Source organism: Siphateles boraxobius, unplaced genomic scaffold, assembly GCF_051911475.1.
Source record: "Siphateles boraxobius isolate OS27281-9 unplaced genomic scaffold, OSU_SipBor_1 50, whole genome shotgun sequence".
NCBI classification, from domain to species: Eukaryota; Metazoa; Chordata; class Actinopteri; order Cypriniformes; family Leuciscidae; genus Siphateles; species Siphateles boraxobius.
In genome coordinates this window covers 714,414-740,510 of record NW_027509142.1, presented here as the reverse complement: position 1 = coordinate 740,510, position 26,097 = coordinate 714,414, and the positions used below count along the sequence as shown (strand labels likewise).

Below are 26,097 nucleotides of genomic sequence, written 5' to 3'. Positions count from 1 at the left end.
GCCCTGGATGTGCATCCCACAAATCTCCATCAACTGCAAGATGCTATCCTATCAATATGGGCCAACATTTCTAAAGAATGCTTTCAGCACCTTGTTGAATCAAAGCCACGTAGAATTAAGGCAGTTCTGAAGGCGAAAGGGGGTCAAACACAGTATTAGTATGGTGTTCCTAATAATCCTTTAGGTGAGTGTACTTGTGTATTGACTCGGAACATGTTCATGTCTTTTTGTCGGGTGCTGTTGCCATGGTGAATCGTAATTTCGGAGCTCCATTGATCATGGCTTTTCATAGTCGTGGGGCACATGCTTAACTCAGTCAACCTACTCGGAGTTAATTGAACTAGCTCAATTCAGCCATTCTGAAACCGAAAACTCAGAGTTTCCCATCTCAGGGTAAGTCAACTCAGAGTTCAAGTTTTAACTCAGAGTTGGTTGAACCTCCTTATTGAAACAGGCCCCTGGTCGACAGATGAAGAGCAGAACACAGTTGTTATCAGCAGGAGTTTTCTCCCTGACCTCTCGTCTTTTCACATCAAATGTCTCAAGTGAAGACACCCCACAGGTGATGCTTCAATACATCAGATTAGGTTATTGTATAGAGGACATGTCTCCTGACCCACAGAGTAAGGTTATCGTCATGGTGATAAGGTCATGATAAAGACAGAGAAACCATTTAAAAAACTTGGTCACAGCGTTGATCATTATGAAAGCCTCAATTCTAGCAGATCCAAAAACTGTTTAAAGGTATAATAAAATTCTGCCTGAGCTTTGTTACACACTAGGAGAAAACAATACTGTATGACAAAAGACACTTTCTACAAAGGTGCAAAATAGAGCTTAAAAATAAGAATAAGCAACAATAAAAAAAATCTTTGCCTTTCAACAAATGGGTAGTGAAAGGAGGTGCTTAAAGTCTGTATGAAATGGAAATTCACCAAATATCTATTTTGAATGTTACAGATCTTATTGTGAACGATTCATCATGCATGTTTCATTCAGCAAATTTTAAATCAAAATGCCATGGGAGAACTAACCCTTTAATATAAAACATTAATGAAATTTGGAATTGTTGATATTAATTGATGATAGTATTTCCATGTCAACTAGCAGCAGCAGTGTCATTTAATCGACTAGTCTCGCACATCCCTACTAGAGCGAGTGCGTGCACGTGGTTGCCAGATTGCTTTTTATTTGACAAAAAACAGAGAATTTGGTAAAGTTTTTATTTTTTACAAAACTACATTTTAGCCTCATCTTTTTTAATCCATGATATTCCATGTTGATAAAGTCAGTGATTGTTCAATGACATTGGTGTAATCTCATAATCATCTCGTCTTAGTTATGGGAGAAAGGTCATCAATGTACTTTGTTTTTTTTGCAAAGATTTCAGTAACTAAATAAATTTCATGGAAGAAAGTGACAACATGAGGATGAGTAAAGATCCTTGGAGTGTCAGATAAAAAATGTTGTTCATAGTCATGCCAGTAATGATCATTCTCTTCCAAAGGACATGAATGTAAGACTCCCTTCTGAGGAGCACACATTTTACCAAGCCGTGCCTCCGTGTGATTCAGCCAGAGGTCCTGCAGAGATGTCTGGACTGAACATGGCAATCAGCCCTTTAGCTGCCATGGAGCCTCCAGTATTTCCAAATGCACCAGAACAGGTTTGTTGAGTCTCATATCAAGTGTTGATGTTGACACTACTTATTTGCGTTCATACAAGTACCCATTCTATGCATAAATTACCCAATTCACCAATAAATTGTTACACAGATCAAGGTCAGTTTCCTTTTTCATTAACATCCACATTGTTTTCTAAACCAGAGCAAATCTGCTGTCGGGGAGGATCAGCAAAATATACTGCTTGAGGTCTTGAACTATTGTAGGGTAAGAGCTTCTGTTTTCAACTTTATAACGCATTCAGATGTCTGAGCAGAATCTAGGTCTTTTTAATACATCTCGTCTGTTTGTTGTCTTTCAGTTCCTGCATGCAGCAGTGCAGAGGCTTGAACAGAAGATTGACATACAGATGTCAAATGAGGTGCTGTAGACCTTTTAACGTCAGTGATCCAGGGCTTGACAATGACCAAGGGCCCACTTGCCCAGTTTATGCTGTTGGTTATGTTAGTGCCTGCATGTTGGACCAGAGGTCTTGAACCCTGCTGCTGCTCACCCACTGTCCTGAAGAGTTCAGGTCCGAGCCTAATCAAAGGGGTCTGTTTACACCTGGTCACTTCATGCGTTTTTTCTGATCGGATACTGATCTGATTCTTTATATACGGTTCCATTTACACTTGGCCGCGTAAATGTGTCTCCGCAAAATGAATATAAATCCGATCTTCAATTCCTGCGCTTCACATCAACCAAAACTACTGATATGAGCTGCATTTTATTTATCATCAGCTAATTTCAAAATCAAAGACCGCATTAGGAGAGAGAGCGGGGCATCAGCACTGGGAAGATCATTTAGTCTCACTACTTTTAAAGGGGTCATGAACTGGATTATTTAATTATTTTATAATGTTGCCTGGGGTGGCCTTATAATGTTAGTATGATTTTTACATCAAACATTGTCATAATTAAGAAATAAAAGGCATTTTTCCCAGCCTGATTTTAGCCTCTGATTTGAACGCTCTGTTTGAAAGGGCGTGTCTGCTGTGAGACTTCAGTGTAAACGCCCACTGCTGTGATTGGCTGACATGTTTGCATATAAAATAGCTAGTATTACATGTGAAACTCTCGGAAACTACTACGTTTTTACTATTACAGCTATCGAGAAGATTAACAAATCTTTAAATGTATTGTTTAAAGCATTATATTTAAATCTATTCCATCACATGAAAGGTTGCAGTGATGAGCTGAGCAGATGACATACAGTCTGGTGATCGGGTGAATAAAGATCTCATTATTGCAACGCAGTTTTTGCACACTCACGAATGCTTTTTTACCAAATAACAATGCAAACACGACGTAAATACAGGTTGAGCTTCGTTGTGCAGTGTAACAGCGTCATTGATTTCATAACGAGATTTGCGCGCTGTGTGATTGATTGACTGACAGCTTGGGCGATTGGAAAGGGAGCGTTCTTTGGTCGCTTTCTTTCTATAACTTAATCACAGTTTTAATATTATTTCATCTTAAGAGAAACGATGTGAAGTTGATCGTTTAGTCACTGATGCATAAACAGTATTGAATGATTTTGAGAGAAAGATAATACTGAACTTGAATTATTACACATCAGAAATCACTGCTCACAGATCAGGCATTAAAATAAACATGGTTACTTACATGTTTGTGACTTTGCCGTGTCGTAAAAGTCTGTTTGCAGAGCCTGTGTTGGAAATTGTGACTGATTTTCTGTTGATTTAATAAAGCTTAACCACGCATTCCTAATATTGGAATCCGAAGGAAGCTTATGCAGCAACTGTCTTCTTCCACAACCAGGTACTGCACAATATTTCGTAAATGTTTATTGCTTGGTAGCTCGATCCAGTTTAGCAAAATTACCTCATCGTAGGCCTATGTTATAGCATGTAATGCGCGAGTCGGTGGGCGGGGCTAAACAGGCCGTGTTGAAGTAGGCGTTGATCTTCTTTTTCAGAGGAGGGGTTTTATCCTCTTTGACATCATAGATCCCCACTTTGAAAAACCTGTTTTTCGCTGAGCCTGGTGTCAATAAAAACTTTGGACTATTGGACTAACAAGGAAGTTTTCAGTTCTGAAACTTACAGGATATTCTTATAGTATGAAGACCTCCTGTACGTCAAAAGCTCAAGCAAAATTTGATTTCTCAGTTCATCACCCCTTTAATGAAGATGATTGTGTTTTGAGCGTCTGCGACTTTGGTTCATTTGCGGCGGCTTGCCAAAGAGTTACTCTTCTCATCTGCAGTAGTGCTGTCAAATCTGACTATAACATGTCACATAGCCTAAAACACGCTCTCACAAGTTTATTTTTTTATCATTTGGGAGGGGTAAAATTTACAAATGTGGTTCCAACAACCAGATGCATTTACACTTGTCCAGATCACCTCCTGTAGTGGTTTGAGCGATCGGATTGGAAAGCGTTTCGGAGGGCATTTACACCTGGTCTGGTCACGATCCGATCAGAGAAAACACATGAAGCAGGTTGGGAATAAACTTTGCAGGACAGTGGATCCCCAGGAGCAGGGTTGAAGACCTTTGTGTTATAGGGTTTTACAACTGCTACCGCAACAATATGAACCCTTAAAAGTTTTTTAATTACTTAAAACTAAAAAAAATGATATGTATTGTGATAATCTTTATATTTAACAAAATAAATCACGTTTTAGTGTAAAAAGATTATGCTAAAAATTTAACATTTTTGCCCCAGATTCGAAAAGTTTCACAAGAGCAAAATAAATCTGAACTACTCCAGTGCAATGACTAAGCCAGCAGAAAAACATCTGATTTTTGAGTGCTGAGACTAACTGACCATGATATATCTGTTTTACTGATGCACTTAATGACAGAATGCCTGTACTTAGACCTTTTATCTGAGATTTTTGAAAATAGATGATCTCTTTCTCTTTTCTTAAAGCCGTCTTATGTAAGGAGCTCAGCAAGGCTGAAGAAGGCTTCAAAGGTTTGTCTGTAAACCATTTATTACTATGTATTGTTGTTGATGCGTCACTCTTCTGCACAGAACTGTTGAGGAATTTCACTTGGTCTCACCAAAATCAATTCTGAGTCCTGCACAATTTCCTGCTCGTTTCTAGTGGTCCTGGAGACCTTGATTAGCTGGTTCAGGTGTGTTTAAGATTAAAGCTAAACTCTGCAGGACAGTGGGATAATTAGACACCGCGATCAAGAGCTATACCATAATTTAGTCTTTAAAAGAGAACAAATATAGTGGTTGTGATAGGTTAAGAACTGCCTGGTGATTTAAGTTGCTGACTAAAACTAGAAGACAAAATGGACAATTGATTTCTTTCGAGTTAAGGTGATCTCAGTGCAGGCACAAGTCATAAAATATAATTTGTGATCAGTTTCTCCTTTTGAGGCTTTGGTTTTGTATTACTTTGGAGTAGTATTACAATAATAAGCCCTTTTTGTGTTTTTTCTATTCACACTTTTTACTTCTGTAAAAGTGTTTTGTTTTGACAACTGAGGTATTATATCAAGCCACATGTGTCGGTCACAAATGCTGGGTTGCTGGAACAGATCCAATAAATGATGATAATAATAATCATATTTTATTTTAAAAACAATCTTTTCATCAGGGCCGTTACACCATATCCTCTATACATGGCAAATATTTACCCCTCCACCTATAAATGTCTATGTTTTCAAGTAACCTTAATGACATTTTTCATATGCTGCCACCTTCCCCAGTTCTGTAACTCATTCTAGGAAAGATGGCGACCCTGTTGATGACCAGTCTCTCGCAGTAATCTGTCCCCCTTCATAATACTCAAAGCTGGAATACACTACACGGCTTTTACAATCGGAACAGATTTTGGCCACATACACACTGCAGATAAATTCAGTTGTGTTTTAGTGCTTAATCCTTTTCTGTGCACACAAGTTCAGTTATTTACGGGAGTGACAACCACATTCTACAACTGAATTAACTCCCAGAAATTTTGACAACCGTATATACAAAAATTCTATGTGTGCACGAAACTTAACTGAACAACTAGTTGTTAATGATTTATTTAAATGCGCATCATAAATGTTTCTGTATGTGCAGTACAAGAAATCACAGGGAAAGATGTACAAGCCTTGACTCGTGTGTCATAAACTACTCAAATTTGCCAACTCCGACAAACTTAAGACAAAAATCTGTGCTGAAGTCATGTAGTGTATTTTAATCTTTATTTGGATCCGTTCGCTCGTCTCAACATTAGAGCGTAAAAAATATGTGAAAATGTGTTCTCCTAGGACATAAATTCTTAAAAATTCCTGTATTTTATCGCAGGACCATAGAGCATGTATCAGGTCTCCATCCTCCCTCCCACATTGGCAAAATTCAGACCGAGTTTGAATAACCTGCTTGGTTAACCTGCTAAGGACTGTTTTGGGGATACTCACCAACAGTGTTTTTGTCATTAGTTTTAGCTGATAATGTGTCCCACATCTCTCAGAGACCGGCGTCTCAACCTGTTGAAGACGGAGAGCTGTCCACTTCTTTAGCCCAGCGTCTTGCTTCACCAGTCCAGACAAACCCATCGTGGATCCCTCCGTGGAAGCGTGGGCCGGACAGGACAGGTCTCCAGCAAGCTGACGACAACAGCCTTCAGTCGGGCAAGCCTCCTGGTGCGGGACGAGGCAGAGGCAGAGGCAGAGGCAGGGGCAGAGGCAGGGGACGTGGACGTGGGCGTCAGGGATGCAATAATGGATCCCTGCGCCAATCTCAAACTCCTGATCCTGCTTTACTCAAGTTAAAGCCATTCGGAGATGAGACAACAAATGATCCACAGATTGTGAAGAAAAGCTCTTTGTGCAACACAGACCCAATGCATCAGCAGCAAAGAGAGAAAGGCTTGGCTCCGGTGGATGAGGAGAAAGTTAAATCGGAGAAGATGCCCAACAATAAAGAGGCCACACTTCAACTTCAGCAGGACCACAAAGGTAGGATATGGACTTGACGGAATGATGTGATTACTTGGATTGGAAGTGTGTCATGATAGGGTATTGAAGTCAATGACAAATAACACTGTTTGAGATGATAAAAGGCAATACTCTTTAAAAAAATGTATTTTAAGGCCAAGTTCTTAGAAGTCATGTTGGCTTGTGCTAAAAAAAAAATCCATTTTCAACAAAAGTATTGATTTACCTTTAATGATATAAATGACTGATAATTTGCAGTTAAACAAGTAGTTGACCGGGCTTTTCTTCGATATTGACACATATCCAAGTGTAATGGATTATCAGAAAAAAAAAATTAGAACTAAATGTTTCGAACTAAACTGCTTGTGTAAAAGCACCTTAAATGTTAAGCTAACTGTGAAAGTTGATTGATTAACACCATTCACTCCAAAGTCCTCCTCTAATCTATATATAGGCTGATCTATAATATGATATCTATATTATAGATGAAACCCAAAGTTAATGTGGGTGGAAGTAATGAACACCTATATTCATTTACAGATTTGTGCCAATAAAACGAGCATATTAAGTAAATATGCACTTTTAAATAATACAGCACATACACCTGAGTAGTCACAACGTAAGTTGTTGAGAGGAGAAAAAAACAAACAGATACATTGCAATGGTGTATCAGTTCCATTTTATTATTAAATTCAAAAATACTTGTAGCACAGACATTAAAAAAATTCTATAAAAACGTGTTTACATTTTGGACATGTAAATATCACTTCGCTCGATCATTCACATGCTCAGAATTCGTAATTACGATATTTCCGACTTTACTTGAAGGGCACATAACCTTGCCATGTTGAGAAAATATAAAAGAAAGTTGTGGCAACAACTCTTTTTTTAAGTCGCACAACACAGTTGTGGCGAACAGGACGGCCGATGGACGTGAGAGAACGGCGCGAGGCCGGTGGTGCGATTGCTAATGAGTAACACCTGTGAAGCGCACCGGTCTCGCATCTCTCATGGAGGAGCGATAACGTTGATGATCTAGAGAGGAACAGGCCTGGTTTTATGTTGTGTTTGGTTTTTGTATTTTATTTTAGCCAGCAGTCGTCCGTGAGGGGCTGCTGGCAGTTCTTTGTTTATTTTCGGTAGCCAGCAGTCGTCCGCAAGGGGCTGCTGGCGGTATTTTGGTTTGTTTTATTTTAAATAAAGTATGTTTGATTGTTCACCGGTTCCCGCCTCCTTCTTCCCTGAACATTGCTACAACACTGAATTAAATTGTTTGCTAAACTATTGCATAAACTCGCATTTGATCAAAAACAAAAAAAAATGGAAAAAACATTGTAAAATCTTACTTCAATAACTTTAGTTTAAGTGCCAATCATGTAAGAAATTGATTATTGAATGGGCTTTTTTCCTCAGTAATGATCGGGAGCGCCTTGCGGAAAGTATGGATCCCATTGTCCGTGTACAAGAAGGTGTTTAAGGAGGTGGAGCCGCAGAAGGCTGTGGAGCCTGTGCTTCACGCTCTCTTCCCCATCAGCACACTGTCCTGCAGTGCGGTCACAGGCAACCCCGCAAAGGGCATCCAGCAACTCGACCCAAACAAAATAGAAGCCCTACGAGGTAAATGCATTCCCTTCTAGTTTTTATTTTCTCCATGAAACGGTCAGTAATATGAGATGCTTAAAGGGTAACTAATCCCCTGCTCAGAGCCTAACTCCACCCACTGGCAGTATTTGAAAAATGGTGGTAAAGTAGGCATTGCCCAGTGGAGATAGAGGGGACGAACTGAAGGCGGGGATGAGCGGGGGGGCGTGCACCTGAGACCCGCAGTGTCAGATTAATTGACAGCTGTTGTCAGACTCTGAGGGGTTCACTAATGTGAACGCTGTCATATGGACCCGGGTGCGCACTGGGGTACCGAACCTGAGACTACCTGGAGTTTGGTTGCTCCCAATCCGTGCTGCGGTTCGCGTGTGTGTGAAAGCAACACGGACCCGGGTGCGCACTTGTTCAGGAATAAACGTATCCTGCGCATGCGTTTTAGCCGATTATGATGTATTTAGTTAAATAAAACGCATGTAAGGGATGATAGTGTTGATGATTTACCTTGGATACGAGCAAGAGTGATCCTGCAGGGTATTCGCGCGTAGTGTGTGCAATCAGGGAAACAAATTTGGAAATCCACGGTCTCCTTTTACAAGGAGCGGAAAGACACGACACACACACACTAGAGATGCGCAGTTGGCGGTTATAGCCGCGGATAAACCGCGGATCGGGCGGGTGACGTGACGAAAAATAATATTTTAATTAAATTCGGGCGGGTGGCGGGCGCTTTCTCGTCTCACGGCTGTCATCAGCAGAGCCTTGTATCAGCGGATGGCGGGCGGGAAAGTTGGTCAAAAACGTTGGTGCGGATGGATGGCGGGCGGGAAAGTTGGTCAAAAACGTTGGTGCGGATGGATGGCGGACGGGAAAGTTGGTCAAAAACGTTGGTGCGGATGGATGGCGGACGGATGATGAGTTTTGTGATGCGGTTGCGGATGAAATAATAGCCCATCCGCGCATCTCTAACACACACGCAGTAAACGTGTTGTTTTACTCAGCTATGCATAATAGCACCAAATTAATAAAAAACACAATATATTGACCTGCGTAGTGTTTTCTGTCATGCGCCGTGCACGTTTGCGATGACGTAAGATGCACACAAACGTTGTAGGGAGATAAGGTATAGCTATGAAATATGACAAGACCAGAGTGTTAAGTCCAGTTAATTCATCCTGATCGTTTTCAATACTCATAATTCCAACTCCTGACTCGCTCGCTACGGTGGTTTTGACGAAACAAGATGGTTTTTATACTGCCAAGGGCGTGGTAGCTCGTACCAAGGGCGTGGTGAGCTGGAACCTGCTTACGTCACCAACCACCCCTTACGTCACGAACCACCGCAACCACCAATAGGAAAATTCAACTGCAGTAGCCACTGTTCAACCTAAAGAGGGCAGCACTCAGACATTTTTACACCATATATTGTAGAATTAAAACACTTTATACCCAAATGTCGAAAAATGTTACTCGAATCAATGAACAGCACTAATAAAGCCCCATTCTTACAGATCATTAACTAAAAAATGTTGGTTTCGGGTTAAGTTACCCTTTAAAGGAACACACCGACTTTTTGGGACTTTAGCTTATTCCCCGTGTCCCCCAGATACCCTTTTCATCTCCATGCGTGCTGTCTGATGCACCCACTGCTAGCGTAGCTTATCACAAAGACTGGAAGTAAATGGCTCCAGCTAGCATACTGCTCCCAATAAGTGACAAAATAACGGCAACATTTTCCTATTTATATGTTGTGATTTGTATAGTCACTGTGAACAAATAACAAGGTCATGTGAGACACAGCCATCATCTAACCGTATACATACTGGGAACTATATTCTCAGAAGGCGAAGCACTTCTACTTGGGGCGGTGTGATTTGCTCACAGCACCTGAGAATTGTTGCGCTAATCACTCCGCCCAAGTATCAGTGCTTCACCTTCTGAGAATATAGTTTCCAGTATGTATACGGTTAGACGATGGCTGTGTCTCATATGACCTTGTTATTTGTACACACAGTGACTATACATATCACAACATACAAATAGGAAAATGTTGCTATTATTTTGTCACTTATTGGGAGCAGTATGCTAGCTGGAGCCATTTACTTCCAGTCTTTGTGCTAACCTAGGCTAGTGGTGAATGCGTCAGACAGTTACAGTACGCACAGACATGAAAAGGGTGTGTATGGACTTATCTAACTCTGGGAGATACGGTGAATAAGCTAAAGTCCGAAAATGTCGGAGTGTTCCTTTAACCAGAAATAATTGTTTATTAAAGGGATAGTTCACCCAAAAATGAAAATTCTGGTGAGACCTTCGTTCATCTTCGGAACACAAATTAAGATATTTTTGATGAAATCTGAGAGCTGGATCACTCCTCCATACTAGTCCATAGGCTTCTTGAGGGATTGAAACTTGCTGGCCTCGAAAAGTTATTAAAGACATCGTTAAAATAGTCCAAGTGACTACAGTGACTCAATCTTAAGTTTATCAAGCGACGAGAATACTTTTTGTGCGCAAAAACAAACATAAATAACGACTATTTCAACTATTCATTTCCTTCTCTGTGGGCCTCGAGTCAGTTAAACTAGTGTAATTGCGTAGAGCTACGTCACACGTAGGCTCACTATTGGCCGACGCTGGTCGTGTGTGATGCGTGTGACCTAAAACAACAGATCATATGCTGTTAAACTAGTAACCTGACTCGAGGCCTAGAGAGGAGGAAATGAATAGTTGAAATAAAGTCGTTATTTTTGTCGTTACAAGTGTTCTCGTCGTTCGATAAACTTAAGATTGAGCCACTGTAGTCACTTGGACTATTTTAACGATGTATTTAATAACTTTTCGAGGCCGGCAAGTTCAATCCCTCAAGAAGCCTATGGAGGAATGATCCAGCTCTCAGATTTCATCAAAAATATCTTAATTCGTGTTCTGAAGATGAACGAAGGTCTTAAGGGGTTGGAACAACATGAGGGAGAGTAATTACTGACAGAATTTACATTTCTGGGTGAACTAACCCTTTAACTTCACAGATTCAAATTAAATATTAATCTGTAGATTATTTAGGCCTATTTTCTTTTTCTGTCAAAGTCATGTTGTGTGCAAAAAGTATCTAGTCAAAGATTTTAATTTAGCATGGCAAAATTTGCACACGACATGCCACTAACCTTCATGTGAAGTGTAGGCTTTTTCATAATGAATGATGAATTAAAAAAAATATGATATTGACTTTTTATGCATTAATGCATAAACGTTTAAGGAAGAATTTGTGAATCAAGTTTTTTTCCAAGAGAATTTATTTCAAAACTTAAATTTGTGCATCATTAGCATTTCTAAATGGAAATGAAAAATATATACACTTTTTGTGTTTAGAGTTCCTGGCTGAGATGTACCCACAGTTTGACGTCGGCGTGAGGGGTCTGTCATGGGCACAGTGTCTTGGAGTGATCAACAACATCACTAAAAACCTCAAGAAAAGAGCTGAAAAAACATCATATATGCCAAAAGAGGTGCGTTTCTCCATCATGCCGACTAGAACTTAATTTACCTACATAATATACACTTTCATTCAGTAGTTTAAGGGGCAAAAAACATGTTTTAAACAGTGCTTCTGTGCTTTATTTCAGGTTGAAGGAGAAACAAAAAATGACCCTTCATACTCCTGTGGGTCTGTTTTGTTTTGTAATCCTGACACACACATACTTCATTTCAATTAATCATCTGAACTCTAGAACTCCACAACTTAAGTTCAGAACTGAAGTGCAACAGCAGTTTTTCTCTTTTCTATAGCTGCTATGTTTCTAAGGAAAGAGAAGTTTTGAATACATAATATATTAACATTTTGTTCTTAATAAATCCATATATTAACAATTTTTTGTTCATACACCTGTATATTTTTAATATTGCCAAATAAAGTTTTTTTTTCCAGATTTCTTGTTGAAAATTATATTATTAAAGTAGCTAGTTGCTGTTATTTCTAGAGTGCATGACTAGTATTTAATCTCAGTTGTGATTTATACTGGATTGTTAGAGTTGTCTTGACACGTCATTCTTCACAAACTCCTCTACAAATAATATTTCACCTCAATGTTATTGAGCAGTTTTTAACTGCACTAGCGTATCCCTCTCTTTATGCCCATCTTGCGTTCGTAGCGAAACTTGCGGATGGTGCTGTTTATAGCACCTACGCAAACCTTCCAGTCACTTCCATCTTCCTCCAGCTTCATCCAGGGAAAACGCTCCAACAGGTGCTCTGAAGAAGAGAAGAGTGAAAGAAGCTGTGACTGCGGTTGGGATCCGAGAACAACTACTCATTAGTGCCCAATCTAAACTACTTTTGAAAAAGTAGCTAACTACATTGCCGATTATCAGACATCTCACCTCGCAGTGCAGAGATCTTGTTGTGGTCGAGAGCCTGAATGCCGCGCCGCACCCCACCGTAAACATTACTGCGTACCAGCACATCCTCTGGGAAGATGAATTTAATGAGATACCGCGCGATAAGCTCTGGACGTGTGCGCAAATGTGCTGCAGACAAGGCAAACCCAGGAACCTTCACATCCCGATGAGGGGGGCCAAGATACACTGCTCAGAAGAACACACGAAAATGAGGAATTAGACTGAGTGGCTACGTTTACATGGTCACTTTTTGTTTCAATCGGATTTAAATCATTCCGATTGATTTGTCACAAGCTTCAAATCTGATTTGAATGCCGTTGGTGCAGACTAACTATCATCCTGCCATCAAAGCATACTTAATATGTATCTATTTTGTGTCCTGATTAGATGACGAGCATATGAATCTTTGTGCCGTGCTGCTTATATTTATCAAGCATTAAAAATGCCCTTTTTGCACCTAAAACAAGGCGGCTGTGGATGAGTCTGAAGCGAGGCCTGATGGGACGACATTGTCCTGCTCCACTTCACAGACAATGAGTGGAAGAAGTATAGAATGACACAACAGTCATTTAATGACACTCCATTCGACAACAGCATGTTCTACGCATCATACATCATTAAGCCATTTTTACATTATTGCACACATGTGCAGAACTTTCCAGGTTTAGCTTTCAATTCGATCAAGTGTTGACAGCCCTATTGAAGGGATTAGAAAAGGTTTAAGCCACCCCTTACAACCCAAATGAAATCTGATCTCAATCTGATCTGGCCAATTCGTTCCGACTGACGTGGTTACATGCAGGGACGGAGTCTGGTGAGTGAATTTCGAGATGGGACAGCGTTCCACTTCAAATTGGTAATATTTTTTCGGGAAATAAAAGGGATTTTATTAATTCAATAGACTACGAAAGTGATCCAAACTCAGAAACAAAACGTAAAAATGATATTGGTGGGATTGAAGAGATCCTCGAAGTATTCCTTCCACCGTCTGACGACAACCCCAGTTGAGGTCAACAGCTGCCCACCTCCACTGTAAACAGTGTTGGTAGGGCACTGCTTCCCTCTCCTGAGGCGCCGGACGGTTTACCAGAATCTCTTCGAGGCTAATCGGTAGTCCTTCTCCATGGCCTCACCCAATTCCACCACTTTTTTTTTCCTCCACAACCACCCCAGTCCGCTTGGCCTGCCGGTACCCGTCAGCTGCCTCAGGAGTCCCACAAGCCAGCCAGGCCCAATAGGACTCCTCCTTCAGCTTGACGGCATCCCTTACTTCAGGTGTCCACCACCGGGTTCGGGGATTGTCGCCTCGACAGACGGAGAACATGTGGAGAACATGGTCCACTTGGACTCAATATCTCCAGACTCCCTCGGGATCCGGTCGCGCCGGAGGTGGAAGTTGAAGATCTCTCTGACAGGGGACTCGGCCAAACGTTCCCAACAGACCCTCACAAGTATGCTTGAGTCTGCCGAATCTGTTCAGCTTCCTCCCCCGCCATCGGATCCAACTCAACACCAGGTGGTGATCAGTTGACAGCTCTGCCCCTCTCTTCCCCCGAGTGTCCAAGACAAAATGGCCGGAGGTCGAATGATAAGATGATAAGGCACAAACGACAGTGAGAGACCTAACCCCGACCCGAAGGCGCAGGGAAGCAACCCTCTCGTTCACCGGGGTGAACTCCAACACATGGCGGCTGAGCTGGGGGGCTATAAGCAAACCCACACCAGCCCACCGCCAGAGTGGCAAATTTAACTTGTGTGCAAAATTGGAATATCGCATGAAACATTTGCGAATAAAGCAGCATTTCCATCTTATGGGATCAAGAGAACAAAATCGTCACTTCCTGGGGAAATTGGCGCAAAATATCTGTAATAAAAATGTAAGTTGCTGCAATCGGGGAACAATCTGTAGATATTTTTTCCTCCTGCGTAGACGAAACGCAATAAACGTTGTGATGTTATCTTGCTTTCGGATGCTGGTGTTTGTGAACGCAATTGTGACACTTCAGGAGGGAATTAAACCAAATCATTCTGATGACAGACGAACAAAACCAACATTTGAGATGCTGTGCGATGAAATTGCTCCGCTGGTTAGTCCAGTTATCCAATCACATTTGGAGTTTCTTGTTGTGCATTGAGGGATTTATTAGGTAAATGTGTTTCCATAATAGTTTATGTGCATTTAATAATGCGCATTATCTTCAAATCGTAATCATTTGTGCGTAATCTGTAATCGTTTTTTTTAATGCCATATCCCAACAGTTTCATAAAAAAATAGGGGGATGGAAACATAGCTACTGTATTGACAAACGCAATTTTAATTTGAAACAAAATTGTGATCTCTTGACCCAAAAGCACAGCCCTATTAGGAACTAGATTTGATTGACAGATGAGATGTTTCAGTCCACACTGACCGCCGTTAGATTCCCAGTCGGCAGGCATGTCGTATTCTTCTGTGATGTGGCTCATCAGCACTTCCTGCTGTTTCTGCTCAGCGTCGCTGTCAGACAGTTCAACATCAATCTCTGCGGCCGCTTCACATGCAACTGCCTTAGGTGCCGATTCTGATGTCACTGATCCACTGTTGTCAGGTTTTACACTGTCTTCAATCTTTAGCTGTGAGCGAAACATTAATTTACTAACAGACATAACACTCCAAGAAAAATATAGTGATGTATGATAGTTTACAAAACTACTTTTCTTCACAATTTCTTAAGCACCTTTTTATGGAAGCTTGTTTCCGCCACAGAATAAAACAATTTAAAAGATAATTGCGACTTTCTCACAATTGCATGTTTACATCTCGCAATTCAGACTTTATTTCTCAGAATTACAAGATATAAAGTCAGAATTGCGAGATATAAACATGCAATTCTGAATTCAGTCAATTCTTTATTATAAACTAAAAGATAAAAACTCAGAATTGCAAAAAAGTCTGAATTGTGAGAAGTCTCAATTACCTTTTTTATTTTTTACTCTGTGGCGGAAACTTCCATACCTTTTGGCTTTTGTGCAGTTCATTTAAATAATCCTGTAGTGTGGCAAATGCATTTTTAAAGCAAAAATTTTAAACATTTAGTTTAGTTTTAGATGAATTAAAGCATGTCCGGTACTTCTACACAAATATGATCAACATATATGACTTAAGCATTAAACGCTTATGATTAAAACAGGCAAAAACAAATAGATAAATATAAGTGCAGACTACAATCTCAAGGGTCCAAGGACATTTGGGAAAAGCGGTGGGAATAATGTAGTGAAAATGCTGCAGATATATTGACTTTAAATTGGTTTTTATTGTAAAACAAAAAAAAGAAGGTTGCCACATTCTGATATTGGTGAAAAGTTAAGGGTGCACTGAAATTTATCTAAAATCTTTTAGTCTGTGCTGTTTTCTGTTGATGCATGACCAGACCTTCACTAAACATTTGTAGCACGCCTGCCATCCAATAATCGCAAAAAGCTTTGTTACTTTTTAATAAGAAGCAAAGTCTCAAGTTTGAATTTACTACTAAATTCAAACAATAAATGCCGTTTTGGCATGACAGATCGCTGTAGCGCTTCAGTTCAAGCAGCAAAAATTGCTTCGACTTTTTATCTCACAATTCAGACTTGTTTGCAATTCTGAGTGCAATTCTTTTTGAGTGTATCAAGCGCACGTGAACTGATCATCTCGTCCACTTTACTACTAGTTACAGCAAAAAAATTAATAAGTAAACATAAACTAAAATCAAAAGAAATGATGAAAGATACAATACATCTAACTGAAAATAATCTTGCGTAATCGCTCAATCGGTGTTTCAACTGGGACTCTAATATTACATGCAGTGTTGTGCCTGAACGCTTCATTGAACGATAGTTCATGAACTCGTTCATATTTTGGGCGAACGTGAACTGAACAGTATTACTGCCTGATGAACGTTACTGTGAACTCGTTCATTCTGGTGTCTGTGAACGACACGCTCTCTCAGTTTAACTTCGTTCAATTCGGTGGCAGATTTCTATAGAGCCTTCCAGGCGAAAACCCGGCGAAAACACACAGTAAACAGGCCTTATTATGTAGCGGAAAAAACACCCAATCTGGCAACACCAGCCACCAGTGTCGCACCGCCGCATGCGTCATCAAACAAAAAACAGCAAGCAGGCGTCGTATGATCATTTAAACGAGTTTTATGACAAGGTCGGTGAGGATGGGAAAAATCTTACATTTCTGTGCAAACTTTCCCCGCCGATAAAATAATTGCTGTCTGTGGTTCTATATGCGCTGTGGCAGTCATTTTGAGAAATAATAGCTTAGAAAAAAAGAACTATGAATGAACTAGTTCATTTAAAAAATTTGTGAACTGAACTTTGGACTAGTTCATGGATAAAGTGAACTTTCCCAACACTGGTTGCATTGTCTGTTTTTGCTGATGTTAGAGAAGAGTTACTGTCATTCTCACCTTCCGTGTCTTGTCCATGAACCGATAGTAGCGGGCCATTGAGTTTATCACAGCCAGACAAACTTTCCAGTCTTTGCCTTTCTCTCGAAGATCAAATTTGGGGTATCTCTTTACCGCCCACTCTGTGGAAATACCACTGTTAAAACGAGTGACTTTCATGCTGATCAGTAAACTGCAACAGATATTGATATATGAAGCTGAGCAAGTCATGGAGAGCCTTAATCAAAATCTCTACATCTTAATGTGTTTGAAATTTAAGTCCATAATTTAAATGTAATTTAAAAAAAGACATCACACAGAGACAATGACTACGTTTACATGCAGCCAATTTTCAGGTTATGGTCGGTTAGGGTCACTATTCGGGTTTCTGAAACATTAGGAATAACCCGTTTACATGCGTGAGCAGAGAGAGTTTCTCCTGTATACATGGAATTGCAATATCCCGATGTAAACGGCGACGCACGGTTAGCGTCTGGACGTACGGACAACCTTAAGAAGCAATATCCGTCATTTCCGATTCTTCTTCCTGTATCCAAAGACAACAACAACAGCAGCAGCAGCACGCGGATAATTAATAGTTTGGGGCAGATAGCGATCGCCTTTGTTTGCGCTTTGGTGCCCGATGACAATGCAGTGCTGAAGTGCCAACTAGCCTCTCCCTATGGAGGATCCCTATACCACTCTACAGATAAAGCGTTGTGGAATTTTTCGGTTCGAATACCTACCCAAAGTGATAAGATAAAATAAAATTCTGCATCAAAATTTATAGACAAGACAAGTAGTTTGTTTAGGCATGGTTTGTAAGGAATTATAAACCTGCGCACATATATTCAAACGCACATAACTATAGAATCAATTCTTAATGCGCATGTGAACGCCATCAGCGTCTCTCACAGGTTCACGTTTAAAGTCTGTTTAGAGAGAACGGTGTCGTCTTAGCGGCCCCTAATTTAATAACAAATGATCATTTAGACGGAAGTGAATCAATCAAAACTAACTTTAGCTGCAAAAAAACATTTTTCAAGAGCCACTATAAAACCAAACCAATCTCTGTTACCTTAAATTATATGTTTATCTCTGTAAGGCTGCTTTGAAACAATCTACATTGTTAAAAACGCTATATAAATGAAGATGACTTGACTTGACTTGACTTTTGCTGGTGTTTACATGGCCGTGCGCGACCGGGTTATTGCTAATATCCCGGTTTTTAATGGGTTATTGGCTGCATGTAAACGTAGTCAGTGTTGCCAAATTAGCAACTTTGTTTCTAGATTAAGCAAATTTTCAGGCCCCATTTACTGACTTTTTTCTTTCTTTCAAAAAAGCACCTTGCAACTTTTTTATGGAAGTAAAATAATGCCAAATGTTTTCGAAACAAAAAGCATGTTGAATTGTACTACTTGAAAAAAAAAGTGCATTGCATTAACCCTGCTTGTATTTTAATGCATTGTATTTTTAGGACTTGCGTTTTTATGGGCTGAAATTTACCATGGTTGAATATTTAAGCTGTGAATATTTAAATTCAAAACATTTCAAACACATTTTCATTAGTAAAATTTCAATAATCCATATTCACCTTTCATATTTCACATCCAAAATATTGAAACTGATTAAAAATACAACCTATAATATTCAACAGGCGGTTTTCAGTCCATTTTATTTCGCTTTGCAAATTAGCTTCCACAAATTCAGTGGTTCAAATTTGACCGTAAATTCAAAATTGACATCCAGGAACTGCAGGAAAAGCAGTAGATTACCGAGCATAATCTCCATCTGCTGTTAGTCGACCTCACCAGCAGGGGGTGCAAGCGCGTGTTGTTGACGAAGACCAGAGCAACAGTTAGAGCAAGCCATTCATCATAAAAACCCATTTACAACAATTGAGCATGCATTACATTATTTGTGATGATTATTTGGGTCAGTAGCCTTATTATGCGGAAAAGATGATAAAGGCACAAAAGCCGTTTATGTTTCATTCATTAACTTCATTGTGTAGCCTTACATGTTATCAGCTTTTTCTACCATGAACAGGATTATAATCGGTTTCCCTCAATACCTCATCATACTCAAGGATTCCCCTTCCGTCAGGACAAAACTTGCACCTTATTGGGGAAGTATGCCTACATACATGTACTGCATTAGATTAAACTGGGAAGGATCATAGCACTTTCATATTGTTGTCCTATATTAGTTTAACTGTAAGTCGCTTTGGATAAAAGCGTCTGCTAAATGACTAAATGTAAAATTGGCTTGACATTCGCACATTTAGGGACCGTCTCTAAAGTAACATTGGCCTAAACGTTTCTAACTTCAATTTATTTGAATAAATTGCGCATTATGCCTGATACCTACATGAACGCTTTAAAGTTGGTTTTATGACTGTAAGTCGTTCTCTTCAAATGCTATTGAAGTTAGAAACGTGTATACCAATGTCGTATGCAACTTTAGAGACGGTCCCTAAATGTGCGAACGTCCAATGTCAAGCCAACTTATGCCAGTATCACTGAGAAACGCTGAGCATTAAGCTTTGCGCGTTAAGTTCATATTCTGAGTCCTTCTGCTTGCCTGCGAGTTTGGTCTTTTATATCACTGTATTAGTCCATTAAGCTACGTTAAGCGTTTTATATGTCCAGCAGGGGAATCCTGAAGTATTTAGGGAAACCTTAGTACTGCATGCAGCCCAATCGCCACAATATAAGGTTAACATTATAATCTCGTTCACAGTAGAGAAAGATGCATGTAGGCTAGACAGGAAAAGTAATAGTAAAAACACTGAATTTCACGTAAAACAGACGTCATAATAATCACAGATACACTTACATTGTTGTAAATGAGTTTTATAATGAATGGCTTGCTCTAACTGTTGCTCTGGTCTTCGTCAACAACACGCGCTTGCACCCCCTGCTGGTGAGGTCGACTAACAGCAGATGGAGATTATGCTCGGTAATCTACTGCTTTTCCTGCAGTTCCTGGATGTCAACGTTGAATTTATTGTCGAATTTGAACCACTGAATTTGTGGAAGTGAATTTGCAAAGCGAAATAAAATGGACTGAAAACCGCCTGTTGAATATTATAGGTTGTATTTTTAATGAGTTTCAATATTTTGGATGTGAAATATGAAAGGTGAATATGGATTGTTGAAATTTTACTAATGAAAATGTGTTTGAAATGTTATGAATTTAAATATTTACAGCTTAAATATTCAACCATGCTAAATTTCAGCCCATAAAAATGCAATTTGGCTAAATTTTATATTAAAATATAGTGTGCGACTGTGAGCACAGATTAGGAGAGAAAACATGTAAATGGCCTACAATAAGCACATAACGTCATCTAGCGACATTTCGCAACTTTTTGAGCCAGGCTTAGCAACTTACTATTGAAAATAGTTGGCAACACTACACAGAGAAAGGCCATTCATTAAATACAGATCCAGCTCACCTCTAATGGCATTGATCTTGTTTGGGTCGAGTCTCTTTAGGCGTCTGGTTGGGTTTCCATTAGTGCTGCTTTGAGAAAGTTCCCCCACTGTGAAAATGTTTCGTGTGAGGTACCGCACCGCCGCACCAGGACGTGCCATTTTACCAGCCCTCTGCAGGATACAGTTTGACAGGAACACCTTCCTATCGGAGCTACCCAGGCAACCTGCAGGAGTAGAAACGGGCACAAATGGCGGCATTAAATTAAAAAAAACTCATTCAAGTTAGTGAGGTGAGGTTCAAATGCCAATGAAAAAAAATGCCAATGGTTCGATTAAAAAGAACTCTGATGCGATTTCTCTTTTAGTGCGGTTTATCGATTTATTTGTATAAATGTGAACGCTGCATCTGAAACCTGGTGCCACCAAACAAGAGGACCGAGACGCTGAAAAGATGAGTCTCGCTTCCAAACAAACTCTGGTGTGGTTTTACTGAAATGTGAAATGCAACACGGACCAAAGACATGTAAACAAACCAAAAACAGAACATGATGTCTAAAGTTGCAACCCCAAAAAGGGCAGAATGCTCAGGGAATACCTGTTTTTTCTAGTTATTATCGTGATGTTTCCCATCACAGTTCAGTGTAGGCATCAGAACTGCGTCTCCTCACAGCAGATCTTTGTTTCTGTGTGTGATGGAGGGATTCCTGACGCTGTTTTGACTCCTTTACACGTTATAAGCTCTTCGCGAGTTCTCAGCTCCATCATATGTACATGCACACACAACGAGCGGATTTAGCCCAACAGCTTTTTTTTTTTGGGATGTACGAAAAGGAGATGGAGATTATACATCATAAAAGCAGTTTTTGTTTTGTTTTGTATCTTTAGGTTTAGTGTTAAAATGTGAACTCTTAGTGAACCAGGAGTAAATGTATCATTTTCTTTTTTTGGTCCAGACCAAAATAGCTGGACTACAAGTGTGAACACATCCTGAAACAGTTCGATAAAGGGTTCGGTCTCTCTAAACTCCTCTTTTTCGAGAACTAATTCTGGGCATAATAGGCCGCACTTTAAATATATTCTCTGAAAGCAGGTCGTAGCATGTTACAAAACACAGTGCTTCCCAAGTAAATTTTAAGAACGTTAAGATATTTTTCTGCAAAAGGACTCTCTTACTCTTCTTATAAAGGTCTGTAGTTGACGCTGGGCTGATTTCAGCTGGACTCTTCACTCGCTCCAGATGTTGCTGCATTAGACTCATTTTATTGGTGCTGAGAGGTTCCTGTATTGCGTGGGTTGGCGCTGTGTCCCTGGCCTGGTTCTGGATGATCAGTCGTGGAGGGCTGGGGGAGAGGGCAGGAGGTTTCCAGCTCTCCACAGATGGAAGGGGAGACGTAGAGGAGATATGAACGAGACGGGGCATCGACGCTTCAGAACTGATCATGGCTTCAGACTTGGCCTTGGAGCGATCTCTGTAGCTGGATGACAAATGTGTCCTCTAAGATGAGAGGGAGAAAGTTCATTTACAGTCAAGACTGCATATTTTTCAACTGGAACCTTTTAGGTCTCCAGTGTTTTTTATTAAAACTAACAGATGATTGTTTTATTTATTTTCACAAAGACGAATGTGAAAATACAGAGCTGTTGATTGTCGTCTGCCCATATATTTAACTAATATTATTTATTATTATATACTACTATATATATATTTAAATATTTGTATACTACTATTTATATATTTATACACTGCAGTCCGTAGTTTTTTTCACTTTGTCGCCATCTCTGTTTGAAATCTGCAATTGCAGTTATTCGGGGAATTATCAACTTTACGTGGGTTGTGCCTCGGCACGGCACAGTGCGGATGAATCCAATGTTTTGAGGAGAATGTGTGGCTGTCAGTCGCCGCCGGTGTGGATACTGGCATTCACGGTCACAGATTATACTTTTTGGAAAGTATTACCAACATAAGAATTTTCACCAGAAAATGTAATTTGAACAAGTAACATCTACTTTTGTTCTCACAAACTAAGGGGAAAAAAACATTGCATTAAATCGCGCTGATTAAATCTAACGATCGCTTATCATATTACGTCAAACCGTGCAAATTATACTTTGTTCTCAAATTGTTAATGTTAACAGCATCAGCATTGCTTGACTACATTTAATGCCCTTCCGATATGTATCCCTGTTTTCGCATGGGCCGGTTACAGTCTCTTTTTTCTGTTTCCGAAGTCCGAAGTCTTTTGCATTTTACAACGGGTGAGTCTCCAGTTGTCACTGGTGATTGTCATTTGAACCTTTCTGGATCCGCCATCAAATTGATAAGTTTGATTATATCAAGTGCTGTGAGAAAAGGCTATAAATCTCCGCCTCCAACATCCTCACACTCATAGTCTACTAGCCGAGACTCTTCTGTATGTGTACAGATGTGACGTAATGACGCAAAGACATGCACGAATTTCCCGTGGAAATCCACCAGTACCACTGGAGTTAAAAACATTATTACAAGCTTACCGTTTTGAATCGAGCTAAGGCAAGCAGATAGTGTTGAACACTGGCTGGTTATGTACTTGCTCAAAAAATTATTTGGAATAATTTTTAACCCAAAAAAGTTACGGACTGCAGCTTTAACATAAAAAATATACGTACAAAAAGTTTCACTAAATGCTTAAGAGTCTATGATTGGTTAATTATTGCAGTGATTATTATATTTCTATCATGTTATATGTTTGGCAACAGTTCTTCTAAAATTATTCTTCATGCTCCCTTCCAACCATTCTTTCACAATTTGAGCCTGATAAATCTTGACATTATCATCCTGAAAAATATGGCCATGGTGTGTCTTCCTACATGCTTGTTTAAGAAATGAAAAGCTACACACTTCATAAGTTAGGGTTAGAAGAACTGTTGCCAAACATGTAACATGATAGACACATAATAATCACAGCAATAATGATCCAAGCATTGACTCTTAAGCATTTGCCTATTTAAATCCAAACAGAGACTTTTTTTTTTTGGATAGCTGTTACTGTAATAGTCAATATTTATATTTGTGATATATGAGTGAAGTGTGTTATTTTTACCTTAGAGAGGACAGCTGGATTCTGGATGCTTGCTACTTTCGCCTGGAGCATCTCAAACTTCTCATCGAGTTTCAGAATGGCTCCATATGTAACCTGCAAAAAGACACCTGAATGTCATACTGACTTTTAAAAACTCAATGTTTAACATTAACAATCTTTGTTAAATACGTAGTAAAAAAAAAAACAGTTTCAGAATTGACCCTTCGCTGAGCTCTGCCCTCCTTGACTACTGTTCAGTAAACGTGCTAATAAAAAACTATTGAAACTATTGTTGGATGTGATGCGGGCCACCATGAATTGTGATATTGCAAAAGCATTTTATGTGGAGAAAAAAAACACCGAGACATGAAAATGGGAAGAAAAAAACCTAATTCGAAAGTAATAACATTAGTGTGAGTGAACAAAACTGCAGTGTGAATTGGCCTTACAACACACAACAGAGAGGATTGGTCAGTAATGTTTTAAGGGCGGGGCTTAGCGATGAATCAACTGCCTCATCATCAGTACCTGACAGTATGCAAGAATCTCTCCCAGAGTTCTTTGCAAATCAGCTCCATATATCTCAGTCGAAATCACGCTCTCTGCCTTCATGCACAACAACAACAACAACAACAATAGGCTTTGAAAGAAAAGTTAAGCAAAAACAATCATGCAAATCATGGCAACTTATTGAAGCCATTATTCATTATAGGTATGAAGTATGTTTTTAAAGAGCCATCACCTCATGCGAATCACATGGTATTTGATGTGTGATTTCATTAATGAGAACTTCATCATCCGCCTCAGACACCTAGCAGAAAACATAACAGGATAGGACCGTTTCATGTCTGCATTTGCTCCATCAAATGACCAATAGACATGAATCCACATATTACATATTCTTGCCTGTTATTAGAGTTTAAAAAAGAAGACAATCCAAATTAAGGCAACATTTTGTGAACAAAATTAATGAATACATGTGGAACTGCCACAGATGGTTTACTTACCATCCTCTCCAATAAATATGAAAATGTACAGTGTGATACTCTACCATACTGTCACTGAGGGGACTGGGGCCTCTGGATCTCATCATCACTGCCGCCCCGTCGTTGTCCATGCTCTCCAGACTGTCCTCTTCTGCCTCATCCTGCAAACCACACAACACACTTCTCCCCCTGTTAACTGGAGGCAGAAAACATGGGTAAGTCTGGATTATTTCACTGTGCCAATTATAAATGCTTGAACAGAATTTCAGTTGTGGCATAGCTGTGCTAATTACAAACAAATGAAAGGTTAGACTTCTTTTGTTTGAGTGTTGAGTGACACTAAAGACTGAAAAATCAGCTTTGCTTCAAGGGAATAAATTATATTTTAAAATATATTACAATAGAAACATTTTACAATATTACTGTTCTTCTAATGCAGTCTTTGTGAGCATAAGAGACGTCTTTCAAGAATCTTTCTGTGTTCCGTGGGGTTATCCATGGGGTTTAAAGTGACTTTTGCACACTCTATGTTATGAATTAATATTATGAATGAAGTGCCTGAAATGTGTTACAACAATACCAACTCTACTAAGAAAATAAATAAAAAAGTTACCATGGTTGTACCTTATTATTTTTTAAGGTACATTTTAGTATATGGAACATGCACAAAAATATTAGTGCCTTGCTATTTTTTGAAGTATACTGGAGTACCATGGTAATTACCATGTACCATGGTATATAGAAATCATTCGGTTTCATAGTATATCTTATCACCATCTGATAATATTACTGTACTTCGATGGTAGCATCACTAAACGCCATAGTTAATACACTAGAATAGAAAAGACTTGGTTTTAAACATGTGGATATAGTTGAAATATATGTTAGTACCATGTTAATACCATTTCTAAGTGGTATTTGGAGTTAAAACGGAAATTACAGAGCGTTCCGAACGTTAAAACAGCTGATGTTCGTTACTTCCGTTCTCCGTTCATTTCGCAGTAAACGAGGAACGGTGTGTTGAATAAACGCACAGCGAATATGAAGCTACTTCTGTTTTTAGAGCCAACAAAACACGATAAAGCGATAAACAAAACCACAGTTGTATGTATTGTTCTGTCAGTCACATTTAAAGCGTTCAATGTGTATTATTGTTGTAAAGAGATGCACTTGTACCGTGAACAGACATGCTCGGTCCGCCGCTGTCACTCGCGTGGTGTTTATCGTACAGCTTTATTGAAATTTATCACCTATTACTTGAGCTTGTTGTTGATATTTGAACGGTTTACTTGTGTTAGGCTGTTGTTATTGTACGGGATTTTTAGATTACATTCAAACCACGCCCGTTCTGCAATGTCATTCTTCTCTGCGCATGTCTGAACGCAGCGTGGCGTTCACTTTACAAAGCGTTCCCTTCCTACGCCCCTCCTGTCCTGCCTGAGAAACAGCTACAAGCACGATGGGCAGCGCGTTGGTGCCCTGACGTTTTCAGAGACGAATTCACTTTGTATTTCGGTTATATGGCTGTCAAACTTCAGTGTTATTATTTGGACGGGAACAAACGATCGTCTAGACCGGTGGCTGAAACGGCAGATGAACGCGCTTAGAGCACCTTAGTCACGT

At 39.6% G+C, this 26,097-nt stretch overlaps 2 protein-coding genes across 2 annotated transcripts in view; one reads left to right on the top strand and one right to left on the bottom strand.

Moving 5' to 3' along the window:
* The window catches only part of LOC143712687 (uncharacterized), a 25,352-nt gene extending 13,253 nt beyond the window's left edge, over nt 1–12,099 (top strand). Inside the window, exons 3-10 of the mRNA XM_077204632.1 lie at nt 1,508–1,666; nt 1,827–1,889; nt 1,984–2,043; nt 4,563–4,607; nt 6,109–6,595; nt 7,988–8,191; nt 11,543–11,679; nt 11,797–12,099. Of these exons, the coding sequence (XP_077060747.1) occupies nt 1,508–1,666; nt 1,827–1,889; nt 1,984–2,043; nt 4,563–4,607; nt 6,109–6,595; nt 7,988–8,191; nt 11,543–11,679; nt 11,797–11,886 (1,245 nt within the window). The 3' untranslated portion in view covers nt 11,887–12,099. The remainder of the gene's footprint in view (nt 1–1,507; nt 1,667–1,826; nt 1,890–1,983; nt 2,044–4,562; nt 4,608–6,108; nt 6,596–7,987; nt 8,192–11,542; nt 11,680–11,796) is intronic.
* Nucleotides 11,322–26,097, bottom strand: LOC143712688 (BEN domain-containing protein 2). Its single transcript, XM_077204633.1, has 11 exons — nt 25,651–26,097; nt 24,540–24,670; nt 24,231–24,299; nt 24,017–24,094; nt 23,510–23,602; nt 21,603–21,924; nt 20,450–20,653; nt 17,008–17,129; nt 14,980–15,181; nt 12,551–12,754; nt 11,322–12,422 (listed from the first exon to the last, which is right to left on the bottom strand). The coding sequence occupies exons 1-11, from the start codon at nt 25,661–25,663 to the stop codon at nt 12,283–12,285; spliced, it is 1,578 nt and encodes a 525-aa protein (XP_077060748.1). The 5' UTR covers nt 25,664–26,097; the 3' UTR covers nt 11,322–12,282.

What these genes read in the sequence shown, in the direction of transcription:
- LOC143712688 (XM_077204633.1), bottom strand. An exon ending in ATCCAGCTGTCCTCTCTAAG is followed by an intron (nt 21,925 to 23,509) that starts GTAAAAATAACA and finishes CTCTCATCTTAG; the next exon opens with AGGACACATTTGTCATCCAG. An exon ending in CAAGATCTCTGCACTGCGAG is followed by an intron (nt 12,423 to 12,550) that starts GTGAGATGTCTG and finishes TCTCTTCTTCAG; the next exon opens with AGCACCTGTTGGAGCGTTTT.